The sequence below is a fragment of the Nomascus leucogenys genome, chromosome 5 (genome assembly GCF_006542625.1).
Source record: "Nomascus leucogenys isolate Asia chromosome 5, Asia_NLE_v1, whole genome shotgun sequence".
NCBI lineage: Eukaryota > Metazoa > Chordata > Mammalia > Primates > Hylobatidae > Nomascus > Nomascus leucogenys.
The window spans coordinates 139,541,420-139,561,255 of NC_044385.1; the positions used below are offsets into that span (position 1 = coordinate 139,541,420).

The 19,836-nt window shown below is 57.0% G+C and overlaps 1 protein-coding gene across 1 annotated transcript; it reads right to left on the reverse strand.

Annotated features, from left to right (window-relative positions):
* Nucleotides 1-747: 747 nt before the first annotated feature.
* Nucleotides 748-8,868, reverse strand: LOC105739791. The gene is made up of 4 exons (XM_030813729.1): nt 5,135-8,868; nt 4,867-5,070; nt 4,552-4,707; nt 748-4,503 (listed from the first exon to the last, which is right to left on the reverse strand). The coding sequence occupies exons 1-4, from the start codon at nt 8,720-8,722 to the stop codon at nt 3,673-3,675; spliced, it is 4,779 nt and encodes a 1,592-aa protein (XP_030669589.1). The 5' UTR covers nt 8,723-8,868; the 3' UTR covers nt 748-3,672.
* Between the last annotated feature and the right edge of the window lie 10,968 nt (nt 8,869-19,836).

Consider the following 19,836-nt stretch of genomic DNA (forward strand, 5'->3'; position numbering starts at 1 on the left):
TGACATTTAGTAATTTTTTCTGACTAACCCATTTTAGGGTTGTTTATATACAAAGAAGAATACGAACAAGAAAAAATTTAATAAATAGCTGTAGCCTAATACATAACCGAAAGACCATAACTCCAACAGCAGAGATACCCTGAGAACAGAATAAGGAGGTGGTGCTGAGCTTGTAAAATCCTAGACAACGACCCTCCCTGAGCGAGTGTCCTGAACATTCTCGTAGCCACATTCTCGTAGCCGTCTCGGGACCTTCCCGCCGCCTGAGTGCACCGCCTCCCAGCCGGCTGTTGTCACTTGCACCCACAGACCTGCGGCTCACAGCGGGCCTGTCAACAGCCGGAGGAACCGTAAAAAACTGCAGGGAGGAGGCAGTCAACGAGTTGCTCAAATACACAAAATTAATGATGTTAACTAAGAAGCTAAAATAAATATCCTGTTTTCTTTTTTTTTTTTTTTTTTTGACAGAGTCTTGCTCTGTCACCCAGGCTGGAGTGCAGTGGCGCAATCTCGGCTCACCGCAAGCTCCACCTCCTGGGTTCACGCCATTCTCCTGCCTCAGGCTCCCGAGTAGCTGGGACTACAGGTGCCCACCACCACGCCTGGCTAATTTTTGTATTTTTAGTAGAGACGGGGTTTCACTGTGTTAGCCAGGATGGTCTTGATCTCCTGACCTTGTGATCTGCCTGCCTCGGCCTCCCAAAATGCTGGGATTACAGGCGTGAGCCACCGCGCCCAGCTTCTTTCTTTTTTTTTTTTTAAAAAACAAAACAAAACAAAAACTTTGGGTTTTATTTAAAATGCCCGCGGGGGTGGTTAGCGCACCATTCTTCTGCTATAGTTATTTCACCCCGGGAGGATGTGGGCCTTAGCCATGTTGAAGTGATGCCCGTATCTGCAGTGTGAATATTTCCCCGCGCTATCTTCTAACCTGCCCTGTCTCAGCTTAGTGTGAATGTACGGACCGCTCTCAAATCCTCATGAATTCACTGGCAGTTTTTTCCTGCACACAGAGTAGCTGTGGTGATTTTGAGCTGAGGGCAGTGTCACGCTGGGCTGCATCTGGCACACTGAGAGGACAGGACAGTCGAGCAGGTGGCCTCCTGGCCGCTCACAGACTCTGTGCCCGCCAGACTGTGAGAGGGGTTCAGGCATGACACTTCCAGAGCTGTCATCTGGAGGAGATTCTCATCATTTTTTCCACCACTTAAAATAAAACCACTCAATGCCTTCTCCAGTGCACTCTCTGGTCTATTTAAAAATAGCAACGCAAGTCCCACCACTTCTTATTTCTAAAGGGAACAGCCAGTGAACATATTTTTACCTCCTGTGTCCGTCATCACGTTCTTGCCACTCATTGCCTCAAATTCCAAATAGGTAAAGAGTGAGGGCTGCACCACTGTGCCTAGAGTGGCAAGGGTAGCCACACAAACCTGGGGGTCCCTGAGCTCCCCCAGCTCCAGGGAGGACGCCCCAGGCATGAGCAGGGGCCGCCAGCAGGACAAAGAGGCCACTCTGTCAGCCTCTGCTGGACCCCTGAGCTCCTCTCTCATGGGCCTCTCCGGTTGGGTGGCTCCCAGAGGCCAACTTCAGCCCCAATTGCAGGCTCCCAGGACTGCAGGGGCAGGGACTCTGGAGGCCCATGTGCTTCGTGAGAGAGGGGACCCTGTCCTCCTAGCGGGGGTCCAGCGGCATCACAGCAAGACTTCTGTGGCCAAGTACACGCCATGCTCAACTCTGCCCCCACCCAGACCCCCGGACCGTCCTGTGTGCAGCTGGGCTGCCCCGGGACCCACACACGCGAGGGGCACCTGGCACTCAGGAGCCTCCACACACAGCAACTCGCACGTAGAACCCACACACCAAGCAGAAACCCCTCAAAGTGGGCTGGGAGCATGGACCCCTGATTTATAGAGGAGGCTCCGGGTGCCCTGTGAGGGGAGCTGTGGGGACCGGCCCCTCAGAGCTCAGCAGAGCCCGGCCCTGCTTCCAGACAGCAGCACTCGCATGTCCTAGCAGGTGAGGGTGGGTCAAACCTGCTGGATCTGAAGTTAATTGTTCGACTGGAAGGAAACCTGTATGCTCCCTGGAGCATGACGTCATGCCGCCTCCTTGGCGCTGCAGAGCCAAAGCCACTGGTGTCTGCCAGGGTGGGCCTTCCCTAGTAGGGGAGACCCCAGCCTCGCCATGGGTAGGACGCGCCTGCTAAACGCCCTCTCAGACCCGACACTGGAAAACGCCTTCCTCTAAAGGAACATCGAGTCAGAAAACAGAGGTGCTCGCAGCAGACATCAAAGCGCCTTTGCGAACGCGTAGGGCTGTTTCAGGAAACTGCTCAGTAGCAAAGGCAGAAGATGCCAAGACACCTTCAAAAAGCAGGAATTAACTTTCCACAGGGAGGGCACCACCAAAAACGAGGGTGCAGGGCCGTAGAGCGACAGGCTGCATCAGTTCACGCTAAAAATCCAGCTGCTCCGGGGCCACTCAGGCAGCCATGTGGCCTCACGGGTCAGGGTTTCAGAGGCCACCGAGTGGCCTGGGATGATGGATCGCGACACGGAGGTGCATGGCTCCATCATGGGGAAGAATGTGCTTTAAAATAGATGCATGGAGGAAGAGCCTAAAAAATAGTCCAGAGTAGCAACAAAAACCATCTCGAGGCAATGTGACCACAGGTGGCTTTGATTTCCTTCTTGTGCCTCTAGACAGCATTCAAATACTCCAGCCTGAAAACGCACTACCTCAGTACCTGAACAAGGCCGGAATCGTGGGCCGCCTCAGGCCAGGGCAGGAAACACTTCTACGCTGTTCGGGAGGATGGAGGACAGAGAGCGAGGCTCTCAGGTCACCGGCACCAGTGGCGCCACCCGCAGGGACTGCAGGGAAGGGCGGGCGGGCTCCCGTTCATTCTCCCAGCACCCAGTTTCCAGACGAAGCTTCCTTGGGATCCTGGCTTCCCAGGGCTCCGCACTGTCCCTTTCTCAGAACTTAACGTGGGCATTTCCTGAGGCCTCTTCCTCCAGATGAGCTGGTTCCGGCCTGGGATCCCAGCGCCCCCACACCCTCTGGTGACCACCACATGGCCCAGCAGCCACACAGCACCCGGCACCCACCTGGGCGTCTGAGGCTGGAGGAAGCTCTGCCCTTTCTTTCGAGACATGAGGGTGGGGCGGTGTGCATCACTTTGGGCCCATGATGGTGGGTGCCATGCGGCCACGTCAGAGCAGGGCATGGCGGGGTGTGGGCAGGGAGCAGTGGGAGGTGGCCCTATGAGAGCTGGGGAGGTGTCCCAAAGTGCCAGCATCCTGCAGATCCAAGGGGACGCACACACCGTGCCACATGGGAGGTGTGAGCTCCACGCTGCAGGCTGTGTGAGAGAGGGGTGAGCCGGCGCCCTCGAGTGAAGACACAAAGAATCCCGAGGGGCTGGTGAGGCCACAGGCCCGCACCTCCCACCCCCATGGCCTCTTGGCTCTGTAGGGTGACAGGGACCCGACCCACATGTAGCTCAATCCTCCCAAGGTCAGCTTGTGAAGAAGGGAAAGAAAATTATGGAAACAGGCGTCTCTGTAGGGGATGCTCCAAGACGCATTTGGAGGCAGGAAAATGCCTGAAGTCCCTCGATGGGCGAATGTCACAGTGCTGGGTGAGCCACGGTGTGGACTCAGGGCCTCACTTTGGGAGCTCAGACGTGTCGCTGGCCCTGACACTCATTGGTCTGAAGGACAAATCGAAGGCCCTCTGGTCACGGAAGCTCTGGGCTTTGTACTTGGCCAGGCGCCTGGACCTCCCACGACACTCAGGCTCCGATGCCTGCATCCTGTCCTGCGGGGCCCTCTCAGCCCCAGGGTGGTCTGGGGGCCCCTCCTGGGCCGGGGCCTGGGGAGTCCCGCAGCCCCCAGACTCGGGCGTGGGTTCAGCTGGGCTCTTTCCCAGCCCCAGGGGAGAGGTGGCAACACTCTTGCCCTTGAAGGGGCGGCTTCCTGGCGGTGGGTGCCCGGCGCTGGGCTCCCCCAGGCCACTGCCCCCCGACTGTCCACCATCCCTGGGGGCTGGGCTTCTGGACCCCCCACTCCTGCCAGCAGCATCCACTCCCTCAGCTGTGCCACTAATGGGCTGCTCCCAGGCCCGAGGCGCCATCCCACTTGTCAACGCCTGTTCCCGACCCTGATCCCGAGCCCGTTCCTGAGCCCCTTTCTGGGCCTGACCCTGAGCCTCTGTCTGAACCTGACCCTGAGCCTCTGTCTGAACCTGACCCTGAGCCCATTCCTGAGCTCCTTTCTGGGTCTGTTCCTGAGCCCGTTTCTGAACCTGACCCTGAGCCTCTGTCTGGGCCTGACCCTGAGCCTCTATCTGGGCCTGACCCTGAGCCCGTTCCTGAGCTCCTTTCTGGGTCTGTTCCTGAGCCCATTTCTGAACCTGACCCTGAGCCTCTGTCTGAACCTGACCCTGAGCCTCTGTCTGGGTCTGACCCTGAGCCCGTTCCTGAGCCCCTTTCTGGGCCTGACCCTGAGCCTCTGTCTGAACCTGACCCTGAGCCTCTGTCTGAACCTGACCCTGAGCCTGTTCCTGAGCTCCTTTCTGGGTCTGTTCCTGAGCCCGTTTCTGAACCTGACCCTGAGCCTCTGTCTGAATCTGACCCGGAGCCTCTGTCTGGGTCTGACCCTGAGCCCGTTCCTGAGCCCCTTTCTGGGCCTGACCCTGAGCCTCTATCTGGGCCTGACCCTGAGCCTCTATCTGGGCCTGACCCTGAGCCTCTATCTGGCCTGACCCTGAGCCCTATCTCCTGACCCTCCTCTATCTGGCCTGACCCTGAGCCTCTATCTGGGCCTGACCCTGGGCCTCTATCTGCGTCTGCCCCTGAGCCCGTTCCTGAGCCCCTTTCTGGGTCTGTTCCTGAGCCCGTTTCTGGGCCTTTATCTGGGTCTGCCACTGGGTCTGCCACTGGGTCTGCCACTGGGCCTGTCCCTGAGCCTCTTCCTGGGCCCATTTCTGAACCTGTCCTTGTTTCTGGGCGTGTCCCTGAATCTGCCCCTGAGCCCATTTCTGGGCCTGTCCCTGAACCTGTCCCTGGGTCCGCCCTGAGCCTGCCCCTGTGCCTGCCCCTGGGCCTCTATCTGGGTCTGCCCCTAGCCCGTTCCTGAGCCCCTTTCTGGGTCTGTTCCTGAGCCCGTCTCTGGGCCTCTATCTGGGTCTGCCACTGGGCCTGTTCTTGAGCGTGTCCCTGAACCTGTCCCTGGGCCCATTTCTGAACCTGTTTCGGGGCCTGTCTCTGAACCTGTCCCTGGGTCCCGCCCTGAGCCTGCCCCTGTGCCTGCCCCTGGGCCTCTATCTGGGCCTGCCACTGGGCCTGTTCTTGAGCGTGTCCCTGAACCTGTCCCTGGGCCCATTTCTGAACCTGTTTCGGGGCCTGTCCCTGGGCCGCCGGGCTTCCCAGCCCCTTGGGGTCCCCTGGAGGCACAGCTGGGTTCTTGGCAGCCCTGGTGCCCTCTCCCCACGCCGTGCTCCTCCCCTGCTCCTCCCAGGGTCCCTGTAGATGCTGCTGACCTTGGTCACTGCACTGGCAGGCGCCCCCAACCCCAATGGCCATCCCTTTGTCCCCGGCCAGATCCTGTGCCCACCGTGTCTGAGGCTCTTTTGCTGGGTTCAGCACAACCTTTGGGCCCAACGGTGCCACCCTCTTCCCCGCACCCCCGGGCTGGGGGGTCTCCTCCTGTGCCTGGTGACTCTGTTGCCTCCCCAGGTCCGCCTGTGTCAGGGGACGCTCCTGGGATTCACCTGCCTGTGTCCTAGGCTCGGGGACACTGGCCCGGAGCTTTGCCTGTGTGTCACCAGCAGTAGGGGGCAGGTGTGCCTGTAGATGGGGAGGGTCCCGCTGGTGGGTGCCACCTACCCACCCCATGTCCACCTCCGCGGGAGGAACCGCGGGAAGCAGATGGTCAGGCTCCGCCCCACAGGGAGACCTGATGCCCTCCCTGCCCTTTGCCTGTGGGTTCTCAGGAGGCGACGGCGGGAGTCCAGGGCCATAGCTGGGGGACTCTGCCACGCTCCTTGCCTGTGGCGTAGGATGATCAGAAGCAGGAATGCCAGACTTTGTGCTGAAACCCAAAAGGTTTCCTTCCACAGCCACATCCTTTCTGCCTCCCACAGCTGCCGTATGTCTGCTGGCTGCCAACGTGTTTGAAATGTGTAATCGGGGCGCCTCTGGGTGCCGGGCGAGGGCCACGCCTCTCAGGAGGCTCCTCCCTGCTGCTCCACTCTTGGGCTCTGAGGATCCCCCGGGGGCCAGGAGGCCGTGGCTATGAGGGTCTTGAGGGAGAGCCTCTCCTCTGGGATGGCTTTCGGACACGGCTCTGCTTCCCCCCTGGCCCCACGTCTCTGGCTCTCCTGCTGTGCGGTCTCCAGGGCTCTGGGTGCTGCCTGGCACTGGTGCAGGTGTGGTGCGGCTCCCAACGCTCCCTGCAGCTGCCATCGCCCCACAGGCTTTCATACCTGGTTTGGGTTGTTCATTTAATGAGGACAGTGGGTTCTCGCGAACATCATGGCTGGTGATTTCGTCGGCAGCCTTCAGGGGCTGAGAAGACTCTATCAGCGGCGGCCTTCTGCATTCCTCCAGCGCGCCGGGCACAGTCGTGCCCATCGGGGTGACACCCTCAGGCCCCGTATGCCCCTTGGATGATGCCGCCAGCGACATGGGGGCTCCTGTTGGCTTTCTCCCGGTGGGGGACGGCACCTGCTGGCTGCTGGAGGCATGGCTGGTGTTTCCCCTCGGAAGGTTTTGTGAGGCTGCAGGATAATTTGTTGCAGAGCCCTTGTTCTGCGTTGATATTTCATTAGATTCCGGCAACGGATGCTTCTCATCTCTGAGCTCAGAGGTCCTCTCTCCTGAAATATCGTCAGGATTCCTGGGACCGTGTGAATTCTCAAAGCTGCCTTTGTTTTCCTTCCTGCCAGCAGGATCTGTCTGGAGTCTGTGTGTCAGAAGTGTCTCTGGGACACTGTGGTCAGCACCCACAGCCCCTCTTGCTGCTGCAGGATGTGGAGCTGCCCGTGGCCCCTGCAGTGAAGAGGCCCCGAGTCCTGCCTGCATCCCTGAAAGCTTGCTCAGTTCCACTGGGGCTCGGTGACCCCTTCTGTTCTCAGTCATGGTGGGAAATTCTGTGTGTGCACTTTCAACCACATTCTCTCCTCCGAAAATACAAGAAGGTTTGTTTTCACCACTTGACGTATTTTGCAGCCTGGTGGGAGGGGCTGGCATTTCATGGACAACTGGGATTTGGACAGTTATCTGTGGAGGCTCCGTGGCAGGCTGTGTTCTCCGAGCAGCCTGGACCGATTGAGCGTTCAGGGGTGGGATGTGCTCCGGCACCTTCTGTTCTGGGAAATACTTCTGGGTGGCAAAGAGGGGGTCTCTCCCTGGGTCTGGGAAGCCTGCATCTTCCCTTTCATCCTCTGAACTGCAAACAGTCATGGTGATTTCAGGGCCGTCCCCTGCACTCTCACCTGGGGGCCCAGGAGACCACGTGAGTCTGGCTCCCCTCACCTCCTGGACACCTCCTGCGGTGCTCTCTGCGGTGGGGTCTGCCGTCCCGTCACCTCTGGCTGATCTGGTGCCCCATGGGCTGGCCGGTCCCAGTGGGGATGATGCAGGCACAAGGCCAGGAAGGACTCCACCTGTGCAGGGAGCACAAGAGGGGGCCAGCGAGGGGACAGCATGGCCGTCCCTCCGAGCCATCACCTGGGGTGTCACGGGCTTCGAGGGCCTTGGCTGTCTTTGGGGCTCCTCCTCCAAAGGCCCCTTTCCCACTGCTTTGTTCCCACTGGGCCCCGTCTCCCTGGCACTAGGGCGCACGCTGGCTTCTCCTTTGGGTGGACGCCTTGCCTCCGAGTGGCTGATTTTGGTGCAGTGGGACAGCCAGCTCCTGGGGCCACAGACGATGGTGGCGATGCTGAGGGCCGGTAGGGGCTCGGCCGTGCAGGCTAGAAAGCGGACAGGGGGTATCTTGACGCAGGTGCTGGCCATGGTGACCGTGTGCAGCACGCGTACCTCTGGCCGGTGCATCCTCTTCCTCTGCAGGTTCCTCTTCTTCCGCTCCTGCGTGTGCAGCCTCAGCGCACTGGCCTCGGAGCACAGGCAGCTGTTCTGCTCGAACTTCTCCCGCAGCTTGGACAGCACCGAGCTCTTGCCCATGATCTTCGGCAAGAGGCCCCTGGCGGCTTTGGGCCGCTCTGCAGGGGGCTTCTCGCGCACTTCTTTCTCCTTCGCTTCCTTCTCCTCGGCGGCCAAGAATATCTTCAGGACGTTTTTCACGGTGCTCTTCCCAGCCGGGTGGCCCCAGCGGGGCTTCTCGATGAGGCAGGGCTTTGGGGCCGGCTCCTTGGTCTTCTCCAGGAGCTTGTTGATGGTGGCACCCACGAGGCCCCCACCCAGCCCCTGCTTGTCCTTGGAGATCAGCCGGCCCACCTCCCGGGTCCTCTTGAGGTAGCGCTCCCGGCCAGTGCCCAGGAACTTGGCCTGCAGGAGCTGGAAGCGCGTGGGCCGCTGGGTGGCCTCCTGGGTCTGGGGCTGGTGGCTGGGCCTGCTCTCCCCGGCCTCTGTCCCCAGGGGCCGGTCTGCGTGGCCCGTGACATAGAGCAGCAGGCTGCTGAGGATGGAGTGGGCGGCCGGGTCACAGGCCAGCTTGCCCATCTTCTTCTTTAGGGTTTGGGCGTCCACAGACATGACGTCACTGCAGGTCTTGCTGCTCTTCCGGCTGCAGAAAAAAAAGGAATCATCACTTACTTCATCATCATTTTTTTCCAAGATGCCTCTATAGAATATTTGTCACGGGGCAATCCCACCTTTTCAGGGGCCCCAAAAGTCTGGTAGGGAGAAAAAGAGATTAGGAGCCAGGAGCTGTGGCTTCTGGGCTGTCCCTGCTGTTAATTCGGGGTTGTCAGGGATGCGAAAGCTTTTCTGGGTCACTGTTTCCTGTTAAATGGCAGGAACTTCTGACACATGCTCCTCCTAAGGGCATTGAGGAGTTGACGTTGAACAGTTTTGTGAAAGCGTTTGGAAAACCGCTTTGCATATGCAACATATTAAAAAAAATTTTTAACGAACATACTTTGCTTGTACAGTAGGTAAAAAAGAATGTATAAAGAAGTGTCTATTCTCTGTGTGGCCTGTGTATGTCTCTACCTTGAAGTATGGAAGATAAAATTAACAGCATAGTTAAATTCTGCCATGATCCTGGGGACCTGGGTCCCTACAGCAGAGATTCTGAAGATTCAGTAAACCGCTCAGGCTTGGGGTGGGCAGAGAAGGTGGAAAGAGTTTCCTCACAAGCTCCTGGGCAGGAACCAGCACTGCAGTGGGCAGCGCCCCCCAGGAGCGGGGGAGAAGGGGGCTGCAGAGAGGAGGGGAGGAGGAGGCTGCAGAGAGGGGAGGAGGGGCTACAGAGAGGAGGGGAGGAAGGGGTTGCAGAGAGGAGGGGAGGAGAGGGCTGCAGAGAGGAAGGGAGGAGAGGGCTGCAGAGAGGAAGGGAGGAGGGGCTGCAGAGAGGAGGGAAAGACGGGGCTACTGAAAAGAGGGGAGGAGGGGGTTGCAGAGAGGAAGGAAAGAGGGGGCTGCAGAGAGGAGGGAGGAGGGCTGGGATCACTTGGCTGGGTCTCTGGAACGCCTTTCAAAATGGCTCAGAGGAGCCACTGAGGCTGGGGGCTGCCGCCCTTTCCCAGTGAGATGTTTTTCTGCAGGTCCACCAGGGATTCCTTCCCACCAGCCCAGCTTTCAAAGAGATGGGACAAAATGGGTCCTGGCTGGAGAGACAGGGTCTTTGTGATTTGATGGTGTTTTCTGAGCCTGGGTCCGATGTTCTGCTTCTGAGCAGCTGTGACCACAGGAGCAAAGCTGGAAGGTCTCCCCATCTGTGGCAGGGGGTGGAGCCATCTCTGACCTCCCCAGATGGTAATTTTGTGTAGACGCACCCAGAATCTTAGCTGTCACACCTGTTAGTCATTCATTCTAAGGAAATCATCAGGGATGAGGAACAAAGACTCGAGTATTACAGGAAAAGTTGCCTTCACAGTGCTGCTTTTCATGTTGAAAAATCTAGAGCATCCTCGATGTCGAACTCCAGGGCGGCTGCACAACGGCATGTCCACGTTTGTGGGAGAAGAGTCGGCAGCTGGACGCGGCTGGTGATGTGGCGCCAAGTGAAAAGCTCACTCTAACCCGATTGATTTTAAGAAGCTGAGGCTGGGCGCAGTGGCTCACACCTGTAATCCCAGCGTGATTTGGGAGGCCGAGGCTGGCAGATCACGAGGTCAGGAGATCGAGACCATCCTGGCTAACAAGGTGAAACCCCGTCTCTACTAAAAATACAAAAAAAAATTAGCCAGGCATGGTGGCCGGTGCCTGTAGTCCCAGCTACTTGGGAGGCCGAGGCAGGAGAATGGCGCGAACCTGGGAGGCGGAGCTTGCAGTGAGCTGAGATTGCGCCACTGCACTCCAGCCTGGGTGACAGAGCGAGACTCCGTCTCAAAAAAAAAAAAAAAAAAAAAGAAGAAGCTGAACAGGACAGGCTGAAAACAGACCAGAAGGACATGCGTGAACATACTTCTCTTTTTGTGTTTGTCTGCATTTTTCCAAAAGACAGAGCTCTGTTTTTGAAGCCATGGACGGATTTCCTTGTTAAAAGCTGTTGCCAAGCAGCCCTGATGGAAGCGGTGACAGCAGCTGACCATATGACCACGTTGCCATGTTGCCATGGGCACTCGATGACCCAGGGCCAGGACGGACCCCACACGGAGGAGTGGCAGGGTGGCAGATGGAACACAGGACTCCGCTTCTCCCACCTCCCCGAGACGCTTCCCTCGCCTGGTTCAGTGAGTTTATGCAGAGTGTGCTGTTCGCCCCCAAATCCCGGTGGGCATCAGTGGATCAAGAGGCCTTGCTGAGATCCGGATTTTGGGGCCACACCACCAATGCCTCTGATCCACGGTCTGGGGAGGGGCCTGGGAATCTGCATTTTAACGAGTCCCTGGTGATTCCGAGGCTGTTGGTCCGGGGACCCCACTCGGAACCACTGAGGCAGACGGCGCTCCTTCCAAACCTGCCGAGGATGAGACATTTACACGAAAACTAAACTCGGAACCTGCTGCAAGGCCATAGTGTGCTGCGAGCTAGGACGACTGTAAAAATAAACTAATCCAAGGAACAGCTGTGCGTCCTGCTGCCAGGCACGCCCTTGTTCTGAGTCATCGGAGCCCACCCAGGAAGGAGCTGCTGTGTCCCCATGGCTGGTAAAGTGATCCTGGGCGGCCCCAGAACTGCCCCAGCCAGAGGCCGGCCACACGCCCCTGAACCCAGAGTGGACAGGCACATCCTCAACTGCGCCGTGGGGATGGGGAGGGCAGAGAAGCAGGCTGACCTCGGGGTTGGGGGACCAGCCTGGGGGCATCGTGCTCCCTCTGAAGGCTGCACTCCCAGCCATCACAGGGTCAGAGGCCCTACCTGCCTTCCGCTGGGCGTCTCTGGGCACGTTCCCTCTGCTATGACTCGGCCACCCGTGGACAGCTGCGCTCCCTTCACCCGAGGAGGCTGAACTTCTCAGGCCGTTGTCCACAGAGCCTGTCACAGGTTTTGTCCCCGCTCTCTGGGCGTTTCAGTCGTCTTAATGACTTTGCAGGTGAGTCATTCAGATGACTGAACCAGCCATGCTGACTGTTTGCTGTGGGGACATTCTGATCATCTGAATAAAGGCCACCAGGCTCAGCCATGTGTGACGTCAATCCACCCCTTCCCACATCCCTCGCTGATGGCTTCTGAGCCCCACCGTCCAAATAGAAAGATGAAAACAGAGCTGGAATTAAACCAGCTCATCCTCCTTGCTTGTTAGGAGGCGAGTTTGGACGAAGAGAGTGATGGAGCTCCACGCTGATTTCTAAATTCCCATTGCCGTGGCCTCAGGTGGTGGGCAGCTTGGTGACGGGACCACTCCCCACACTCGGAGCCCCGTGTCGAGGCTGAGCGCCTGTTCCGGGTCGTGGGGCCGTGTCAGTGGATCCTCATAGGCTGGACTTGCTGCATGTCCTCCTTATGAGTCATAGTAGCTCAAAATCCAGTTTAGCTCTTCCACGGCACATCTAAGTCTGTAACCAGTTATGAGGTCAGGGTGCCATCAAGACCTGGCCAGCAACCAGAGGTGAGCGTGGAGGACGTACTTGGCCACCCGGTCCAGCTCTTCAGCTGTCACAGCCAGCTTTCACCCTGCAGCGTGATCATCTGAGACACATTTTTACTCACAGAGATCAGGATACTCTTCTGGGTTTATCGACTGAGGATTAGGGGATTCGGCCAGAGCTAGAAAGTCCTCTTTGGGGTGAGCCCCGCCTTGCTGAGGTGGCCTCAGCCATGGGCCTGTGGCTGTCGGAGGCGTCCGCGGTTCAGGATGACACCCCTGGGCGGGAGCGAGAGGGGATTCCACAGCCCCCTTCACAGAGCCTTTGTGTTTTGCAATCATCATTAACCAAGTTCCTCCCTGGGTCTGGCCTGGCCACTCCCTTGCTCCCTGCTGTCCTGCCGTCCCTCTGGGCTGCCCCTTCTCATCACAAGGTCCTGCGCCCACCACCCACTATTGCGCTCACCCTCTCTGGTCCCCGCCCCTCGTGGTAGCCCCAGAGGTGCTGCTGTCTTTGGGTTCCTTGAACCTGCGGGTGGTTCCTTCTTCCGGGGTCTACTCCTGGGTCAGCGTGTTCTGTGCTCTGGGCTTCACTGGTTGGGGGATTCTGGGAGCCCCCGGCTCAGTGTGTGCTGCTGCTGCTGGCACGTCCCAGGTGACTACTGTCACAGCACTGTAATTTTCTTTTTTTTTTTTTTTCCTGGGATGGAGTCTCGCTCCGTCTCCCAGGCTGGAGTGCAGTGACACGATCTCGGCTCACTGCAAGCTCCGCCTCCCGGGTTCCCACCATTCTCCTGCCTCAGCCTCCCAAGTAGCTGGGACTACAGACGCCCGCCACCACGCCCAGCTAATTTTTTGTATTTTTTAGTAGAGACGGGGTTTCACGTGTTAGCCAGGATGGTCTCGATCTCCTGACCTTGTAATCCGCCCGCCTCGGCCTCCCAAAGTGCTGGGATTACAGGCGTGGGCCACCACGCCCGGTCCACAGCACTATAATTTTCTAAGATCCGAGTGCACTTTTAAACAAGTCACCTCTGTTTTTGCCCAGCTCCCCACTAGAGCAGAGCCCCTCTGTGGGCGGGACCCGTGTTGGTTCTGATCTCTACTTTCCCGAGTCCAGAGCAGTGCTGGGCACAGCCGGGCAGGCTGGCAGCAGACCCGTGGGCGGTGAACAGCCCCCGTGGAGACTTGGTTCACCCACTGCCAACAGTGCCCCGCAGAGGCTCAGTTCACCCACCACCAACAGTGCCCTGCAGAGCTCGGTTCACCCACCACCAGCAGTGCCCCACGGAGGCTCAGTTCACCCACTGCACAGCCCTGTTTCTCTCCTCGCCACCCACTTTTCTGCCAGCTCCAGCCCCCACCCTGCTTTCCCACTCCACGCCCAACCTTGCTGTGCCCTTCAGCCTGGAACAGCCTCGCTGCCTCCCTGACGAGCTCCTATTCATCCTTCACAACCCGGCTCAGATGCCCCCACCTCAGGAAGCCTTTCCCAGAGGCCTAGCTCTGTGAGCCCCACGGTGACCTGCACAGACCTCTGCGTCCCCACAAAGGGGAACAGCATGGACTGAGAGGGGGGCCCAGGACTTTCAGCGACTCCCGAGCGGGGCTCTGTGCGTCTCCCGAGGCGCGCTGTGATCGGGGGCTTCGCTTGCTGCGAAGGTGGGCCCCCCGCCCTTTCCCACCCCTGCTGCACACCTTGCTGCTGAGTGAACACGTCCTCATGCGCCGGAGCCAGCGCTGCCCCTTGGGCCGTCAGCCCCGCCCCTCAAAGCCTCCTGCAAAGGCCCCTGGTCAGAGCTGCGCTGGCCAAGTCTGGGCTGCCCTGTGTGACCGCTGCCCACCCAGCAGTGCGGGGCGAGACCAGGCCTCCCTCGGTGTCCCGTCAGCACTTGGACGAGCTGCAGAACCCACAGGGAATGGAATGTCTTCCTCCCAGGGGCCAATATAAACAGCAGGGTGCCCGGCTTTCCTAATTTAGTTGTTGGTGGCTCTGGCCAGCCAGAGAAGTCGTTTGAAAATACAGTGAGACTAGAGGCCATCACAGCGCAGGAGACACACCCGGGCCCACCTTGACATGGACAGCAGCGCCCGTTGGCAGGTTCTTTGCTGGGGACCTTCTGGCCAGCAGGGCCTGGAGGTCACTGTTCTGCCTGGTCAGTGGCTGTGCTGGGCTCACCTGAGCCTGGCCCTGCTCGGAGAGCCCTCGGTCAGGGAGCACCCTCAGCCTCGGTTTCCTCCTCTCAGAGAAGGGCAGGGCTGGTTTCATGTGGCAGCTGGGCCTGCAACTGTCCGGCTGTTCCAGGAGCCTGCTCAGAACACGGACCAGCCTCAGCCATGTCACACACATCCCTGCACCAGCCCCCACATGCTTCTGACGGGGACACTTGGATGCCCTTGGCCAACAGCACTTAGAAAACATGTCCTGGGCCTCCATCAACACCAGAGGCCTGCACTGCCATTTCCTGCCCCTCTGCGATGAGCCTGGGGCCGCCCACCCTTCCTCCCCTTGGCAGCTTGGCCCCCACCCTCCCTGCCCTCTGCCCCCGGCCTCCCTGCCCTCTGCGACTCGCTCCTGGCCTCCCTGCCCTCTGTGGCTCAGTCCCCGGCTTCTCTCCCCTCTGCAGCTCAGTCCCGGCCTCCCCGATATGCTCTCAGGGCACTATGGGCCTGTCTGGGGGGACATAACCTGGCTGTGGCTCCCTCCGTGCCTGTGGAATTGCTCATGTCGCTGTGGTGCCAATGCTCCTCTCCCAGGGGCAGGGCCACGTGCCTCTGCACATCTCCATGAGTGCGCTGAGCGGGGTCTTCTTTTTTGTTGTTATTGTTGTTTTTTTTAGATGGAGTCTCTCTCTGTCACCCAGGCTGGAGTGCAGTGGCGTGATCTCGGCTCACTGCAAGCTCCGCCTCCCGGGTTTAAGCCATTCTTCTGCCACAGCCTCCCAAGTAGCTGGGATTACAGGGGCCCGCCACCACACCCAGCTAATTTTTGTATTTTTTTAGAGATGAGGTTTCACCATGTTGGCCAGGCTGGTTTCGAACTCCTGACCTCGTGATCCATGCCCCTCAGCCTCCCAAAGTGCTGGGATTACAGGCATGAGCCACCATGCCCAGCTCAGCCTCTTCTGTTTTTATGGCTGCTTGTTCTGTGCCCCTTTTACCCTGAAGCCATGAAGGTCAGGGAGGGTGACACCTCCCTAGGTAGCCAGCGCCCAGCAACCCCCTGGGGCAGGCGAGGAGAGGGGAGGGGCCGTTTAGCAGCTGCAGTGGCAGAGCCCCTTCCACAGCTCATGGACAGAGACACTGGGGCTGCACCTTTGGGCTCCTGGGGTTCTTGCTGGTCAGCCTAGAGGGACGAGAGCCCTTCTGGAGACGCGGACCTGCCAGTGTCCGGGCCGGGCAGGGTGAGAGACGCCTGCCCGCAATGTGGTCCCCAAGCAGAGTGTGGACCTGGAAAGGGTTTAACCAAAGGCCTCGAATAAGTGGCCTCCATGGCCCAACTGCTCTACTGATGACGGGAAGCGTTCTGCGCAGAGGCCAGCCAGGCGTGGGCTCAGTGGCCGGCTCCAGGCGACCAGGCAGGGTCCACTGAATTAGTGTTATAAAAAGAGAAGGGCTGGGTGCGGTGGCTCACGCCTGTAATCTCAGTACTTTGGGAGGCCGAGGCAGGCAGATCACGAGGTCAGGAGTTTGAGGCCAGTCTGGCCAACATGGTGAAACCGTGTCTCTACTAAAAATAACAAAAATTAGCTGGGCGCAGTGGTGTGCACCTGTAGTCCCAGCTACTCAGGAGGCTAAGGCAGGAGAATCACTTGAAACCGGGAAGCAGAGGTTGCAGTGAGCTGAGATTGTGCCACTTCACTCCAGCCTGGGTGACAGAGTGTGACTCCATCTCAAAAAAAAAAAAAAAAAAGAGAGAGAAGCAAGCTCACCTTCTTAGTAGTTTTTTTTAAATTGGTTTTAAATAACACAGATCCCTTTAAGTTGAGGCTCCTAACATTTTACAAATAAATTTATACTTGATCTTAGACAAAAGGCTGAAAAGAGATTACTAAAGAATCTAATATTAGATTTATGAAAAAGAAAATCTAACCCCAAGGGATGAGTACTTTCTAAAAACCCTGGAAGGCCAAGGGCCCGGCTGGGATCCTGTGGGGTGGCCGAGAGCGGCCCTCAGGCGGCGGCGGAGCTGATCTGGCCAATCCCCTCCCCAGCAGCTTCTGAGCATCATTGCAACGGTCACTGTCCATCTAGTAAAGCCGAGAACAAGTGTTTGTTAACTGCTCCCTGTTGATTTTTTGTAACTAGGTGGGGAATAGTTCAGACTGTACTGATGAATCAGCTGGAGAACCTGAGTATCTGTATTTCCTGGAAATAAATCTGGCTAATGATTGATGTGGCCTTTTGGGCTAGGATACCCCAAGGCCTTGACCTGAACATCTTTTTGTGACCTACGTAAGATCTTTTATGTGACTGACTTAGCTGGGACCCACAAAGGGGCGTCTAGTAAACTGGTAGTGATCAACGAAGGAGTGTCTAGCTGGCCGGCTGTGACTGATAATGGGGTCACTGTCCATCCCAGGCTGACTGAAGCCATAAGCGCTGGATGCTCTTCCAGGCCTGAGACATGAGTAAGTCAGCAGAGGGTTCCAGGGACGCTTGCCTGCCGCCTAATTACAGCAACTGCCTTGGGCCCCTCAGTACCTGTGGGACATGCAGGGTATTGGGTTAGTGAGCTTCTGTCACGAATTTGTGCTACAAATATATAGATTATAAAGGAAACTGATGAAACAGTAGGCACAATTTCTAACACATAATAAAAACACAATATAGTATCTTATATTGCAACAGGATGCTGTTATGTTGGATAATAGCATTATTGAAGGTTAAATTCCGATTTTGAATAAGCAAACAGTGGTTACAGAAGAGCCTGTCTTTTCTGAGGAATTTCATCTGAAATATTTATGGTGAGAGGATACAGGGTCGGCAGGTTATTCTCAAATGGTTCAGAAACAATTGTGTGTGCGTGCTCATATGTGGGAGTGCGTGCATGCAAATGCACGTGTGTGTGCAGTGAGAGACGAGGGAAAATATTAACGGCTGCTGATGCTGGGCGAAGGGGCGTGGGAGTTGTCCGAGCCAGTTTTGTTTGAAACAAACTTAAAAATGAACCGTTAAGATAGGAGAGGGAGACAGCAAAGCCACGTCATGACAGGTGTTGTTCAAGGACCCTGACAGCACAGATGGGTGCTGGGAGAGGCGATGCTTTGCAGAACCCTGGGATGCACCAGCACCCCACTGGCAGGGCCCTGGGGACTCTGTGCTCTCCGGTTTCCTGGTGTGTGGGACAAGACAAGGCTGTCCCCCCAATCTGCAGGCTGGTCATGGTCCCCACTGGCACCACCAGGGCCCCAGGTCGTGCAGCCTCTCTTGCCCAAGGGAGAGCCAGAGTGGGGGGTCCTGGGCGATCGCCCTTCTCAGGGTACAAGGAGGGTGGGGAAGGCAGGGAGATGCTGCCCACAGGGCCACACGATGGTTCAGACCCTGGGAACTGCCCCTGTGGCCACCAGACCGAACGTTCTCGATGTGTGTGGTGCCAGACACAGAGTGCCCCAGATCAGGCGCGGTCCCTGCCTTTGTCTATCTGCCCCAGATCAGGCGCGGTCCCTGCCTTTGTCTGTCTAAGCCCTTGTTTGCTGACCAGCAGCCACTGCTCGGGGTGTGGCACACGAATCCCGAGACGGTCTCAGGCTGTTCTTTGAGACCTCATGTGAATGCTTTTCCCGCAACCGGCTAAGTGAGCTGATAACTTATTTCTGTGTGTTAACTGGAAATGCATTTACACACCAGGGATTTTAACCAGGGGAGTTTCTGTGTGTTAACTGGAAATGCATTTACACACCAGAGATTTTAACCAGGGGAGCTTCTGTGTGTTAACTGGAAATGCGTTTACACATGAGGGATTTTACCCAGGGGAGCTGCTGTGTGTTAACTGGAAATGCATTTACACACCAGGGATTTTACCCAGGGGAACGGCAGTGCCTGCACTGAGACTCTAGAGTTATTTCCAACCTAATGGGACCTTTGGAATGAATTTCAATGATGGAGTTTTTAAAGCACAGATGTTTGGATGGAACATCAATTTGGGTATTACCAATTTTATCAGCTGATATTTTATTAATTTTTATACCCACAGCCAAAACAGGTGGCATTGGCTTCTGGAAGCTTGGGCCTGAGGTTATGCAATCACCAGGGTTTGCTGAGGGCTGTGGTGGTGGTGAGGTCTCCCAGAATTAGGGGAAGGGGAGAAGACTTGAGTGTGGTTTTCGGATGCATCGCGTTTAAAAGCTACTCTGTGCTCACGAACTGCAGCTCTGGGAGAAATACTCAAACCCCCTGAATCTTAGTTTCCTTGTCTACAAAATGGGGGTAGTAAAAAGGGTCCGGCTTCTAGGGGAGCATGGAATAGATAGGGGAAATAACATTCAAATGCCACCTGCCGCAGGGCTGGCCGTTGGGAGCCTGCAGCAGCATCGTTCTCGGTCTGACGGGGGCTGGGCTTCGCCACTTCCTCGGCTGGGCACCCTGAGCAGCTGCCCTGCCCACTCAAGTCACGGAGCCTCCCTGGATCCACTTCCTCCAACATGGGAAAGGAAGGACAGCTCTGCCATGGCTTTCAGATATGAAAACACTGGATGCAATAATTTTGAATATAAATGCAAAATCTCTAATCAAAGAGTTTGGGAAAACAGATTCATCTAAATCAGCCTGAAGTCTAAACATGTGTGTGTTACTGACATGCTCATATTCCCACATGGCACATGTTCCTAGCATGTGACTTCTGTGTGGTGTGTTTGTGAGGACACACATGTCCTTTCTCAGCCATGATTGGAACTCTCCATCCCAAGTCCTGGCTTCAGACCTCACATCTGTGGGCCTGAGAGAAAGGTGTCTGCCAATAGCTTCAGGCTGAGAACGGGCATATTCTGGACCCCACCTGCCTGTGAAGCATCCTTGTCTGCCATCTGGGAGTGAGAGGCGCTCATCCTCCTGCCTGCCCCTTCCTGGTGCCTGATGTCTTGCAAGAGATGTGGATCCACAGGGATGTGCAATGCTGATTCTCCCAGAGAAGAACCCCTGGGGAGCTACACCTTGCTGGGCCTAAGAGGTTTTCAAATGTGCCCTCTTTTCCTTCCTTCCTTCCCTCCCTTCCTTCCTTTCTTCCTTTCTTCCCCTTCCCCTTCCTTCCCTTCCCTTCCTTCTTTTCCTTCCTTCCCTCCCTTCTTCCTTCCTTCTTCCCTCCCTCCCTCCCTTTCTTTTTTCTTTCTTTCTTTTTTTTTTTCAGGGTCTTACTGTGTTACCCAGTCTGGAGTGCAGTGATGTAATCTCGACTCACGGCAACCTCAACCTCTCAGGCTCTGGCAATCCTCCCACCTAGTCTCCCAAGGAGCTGGGACTACAGGCGCCAACACCACACCCAGCTAATTTTTGTATTTTTTTTTTTTTGTAGAGATGGGGTTTTGCCATGTTGCCCAGGCTGGTCTCAAATTCCTGAGTTCAAGTGATCCTCCCGCCTCGGCCTCCCAAAGTGCTCGGATTACAGGCCTGAGCCACTGCACCTGGCCACATCTTATTTCATAAGAATGTCTTGGAGAAAGAAAAATAAAAACTCCAT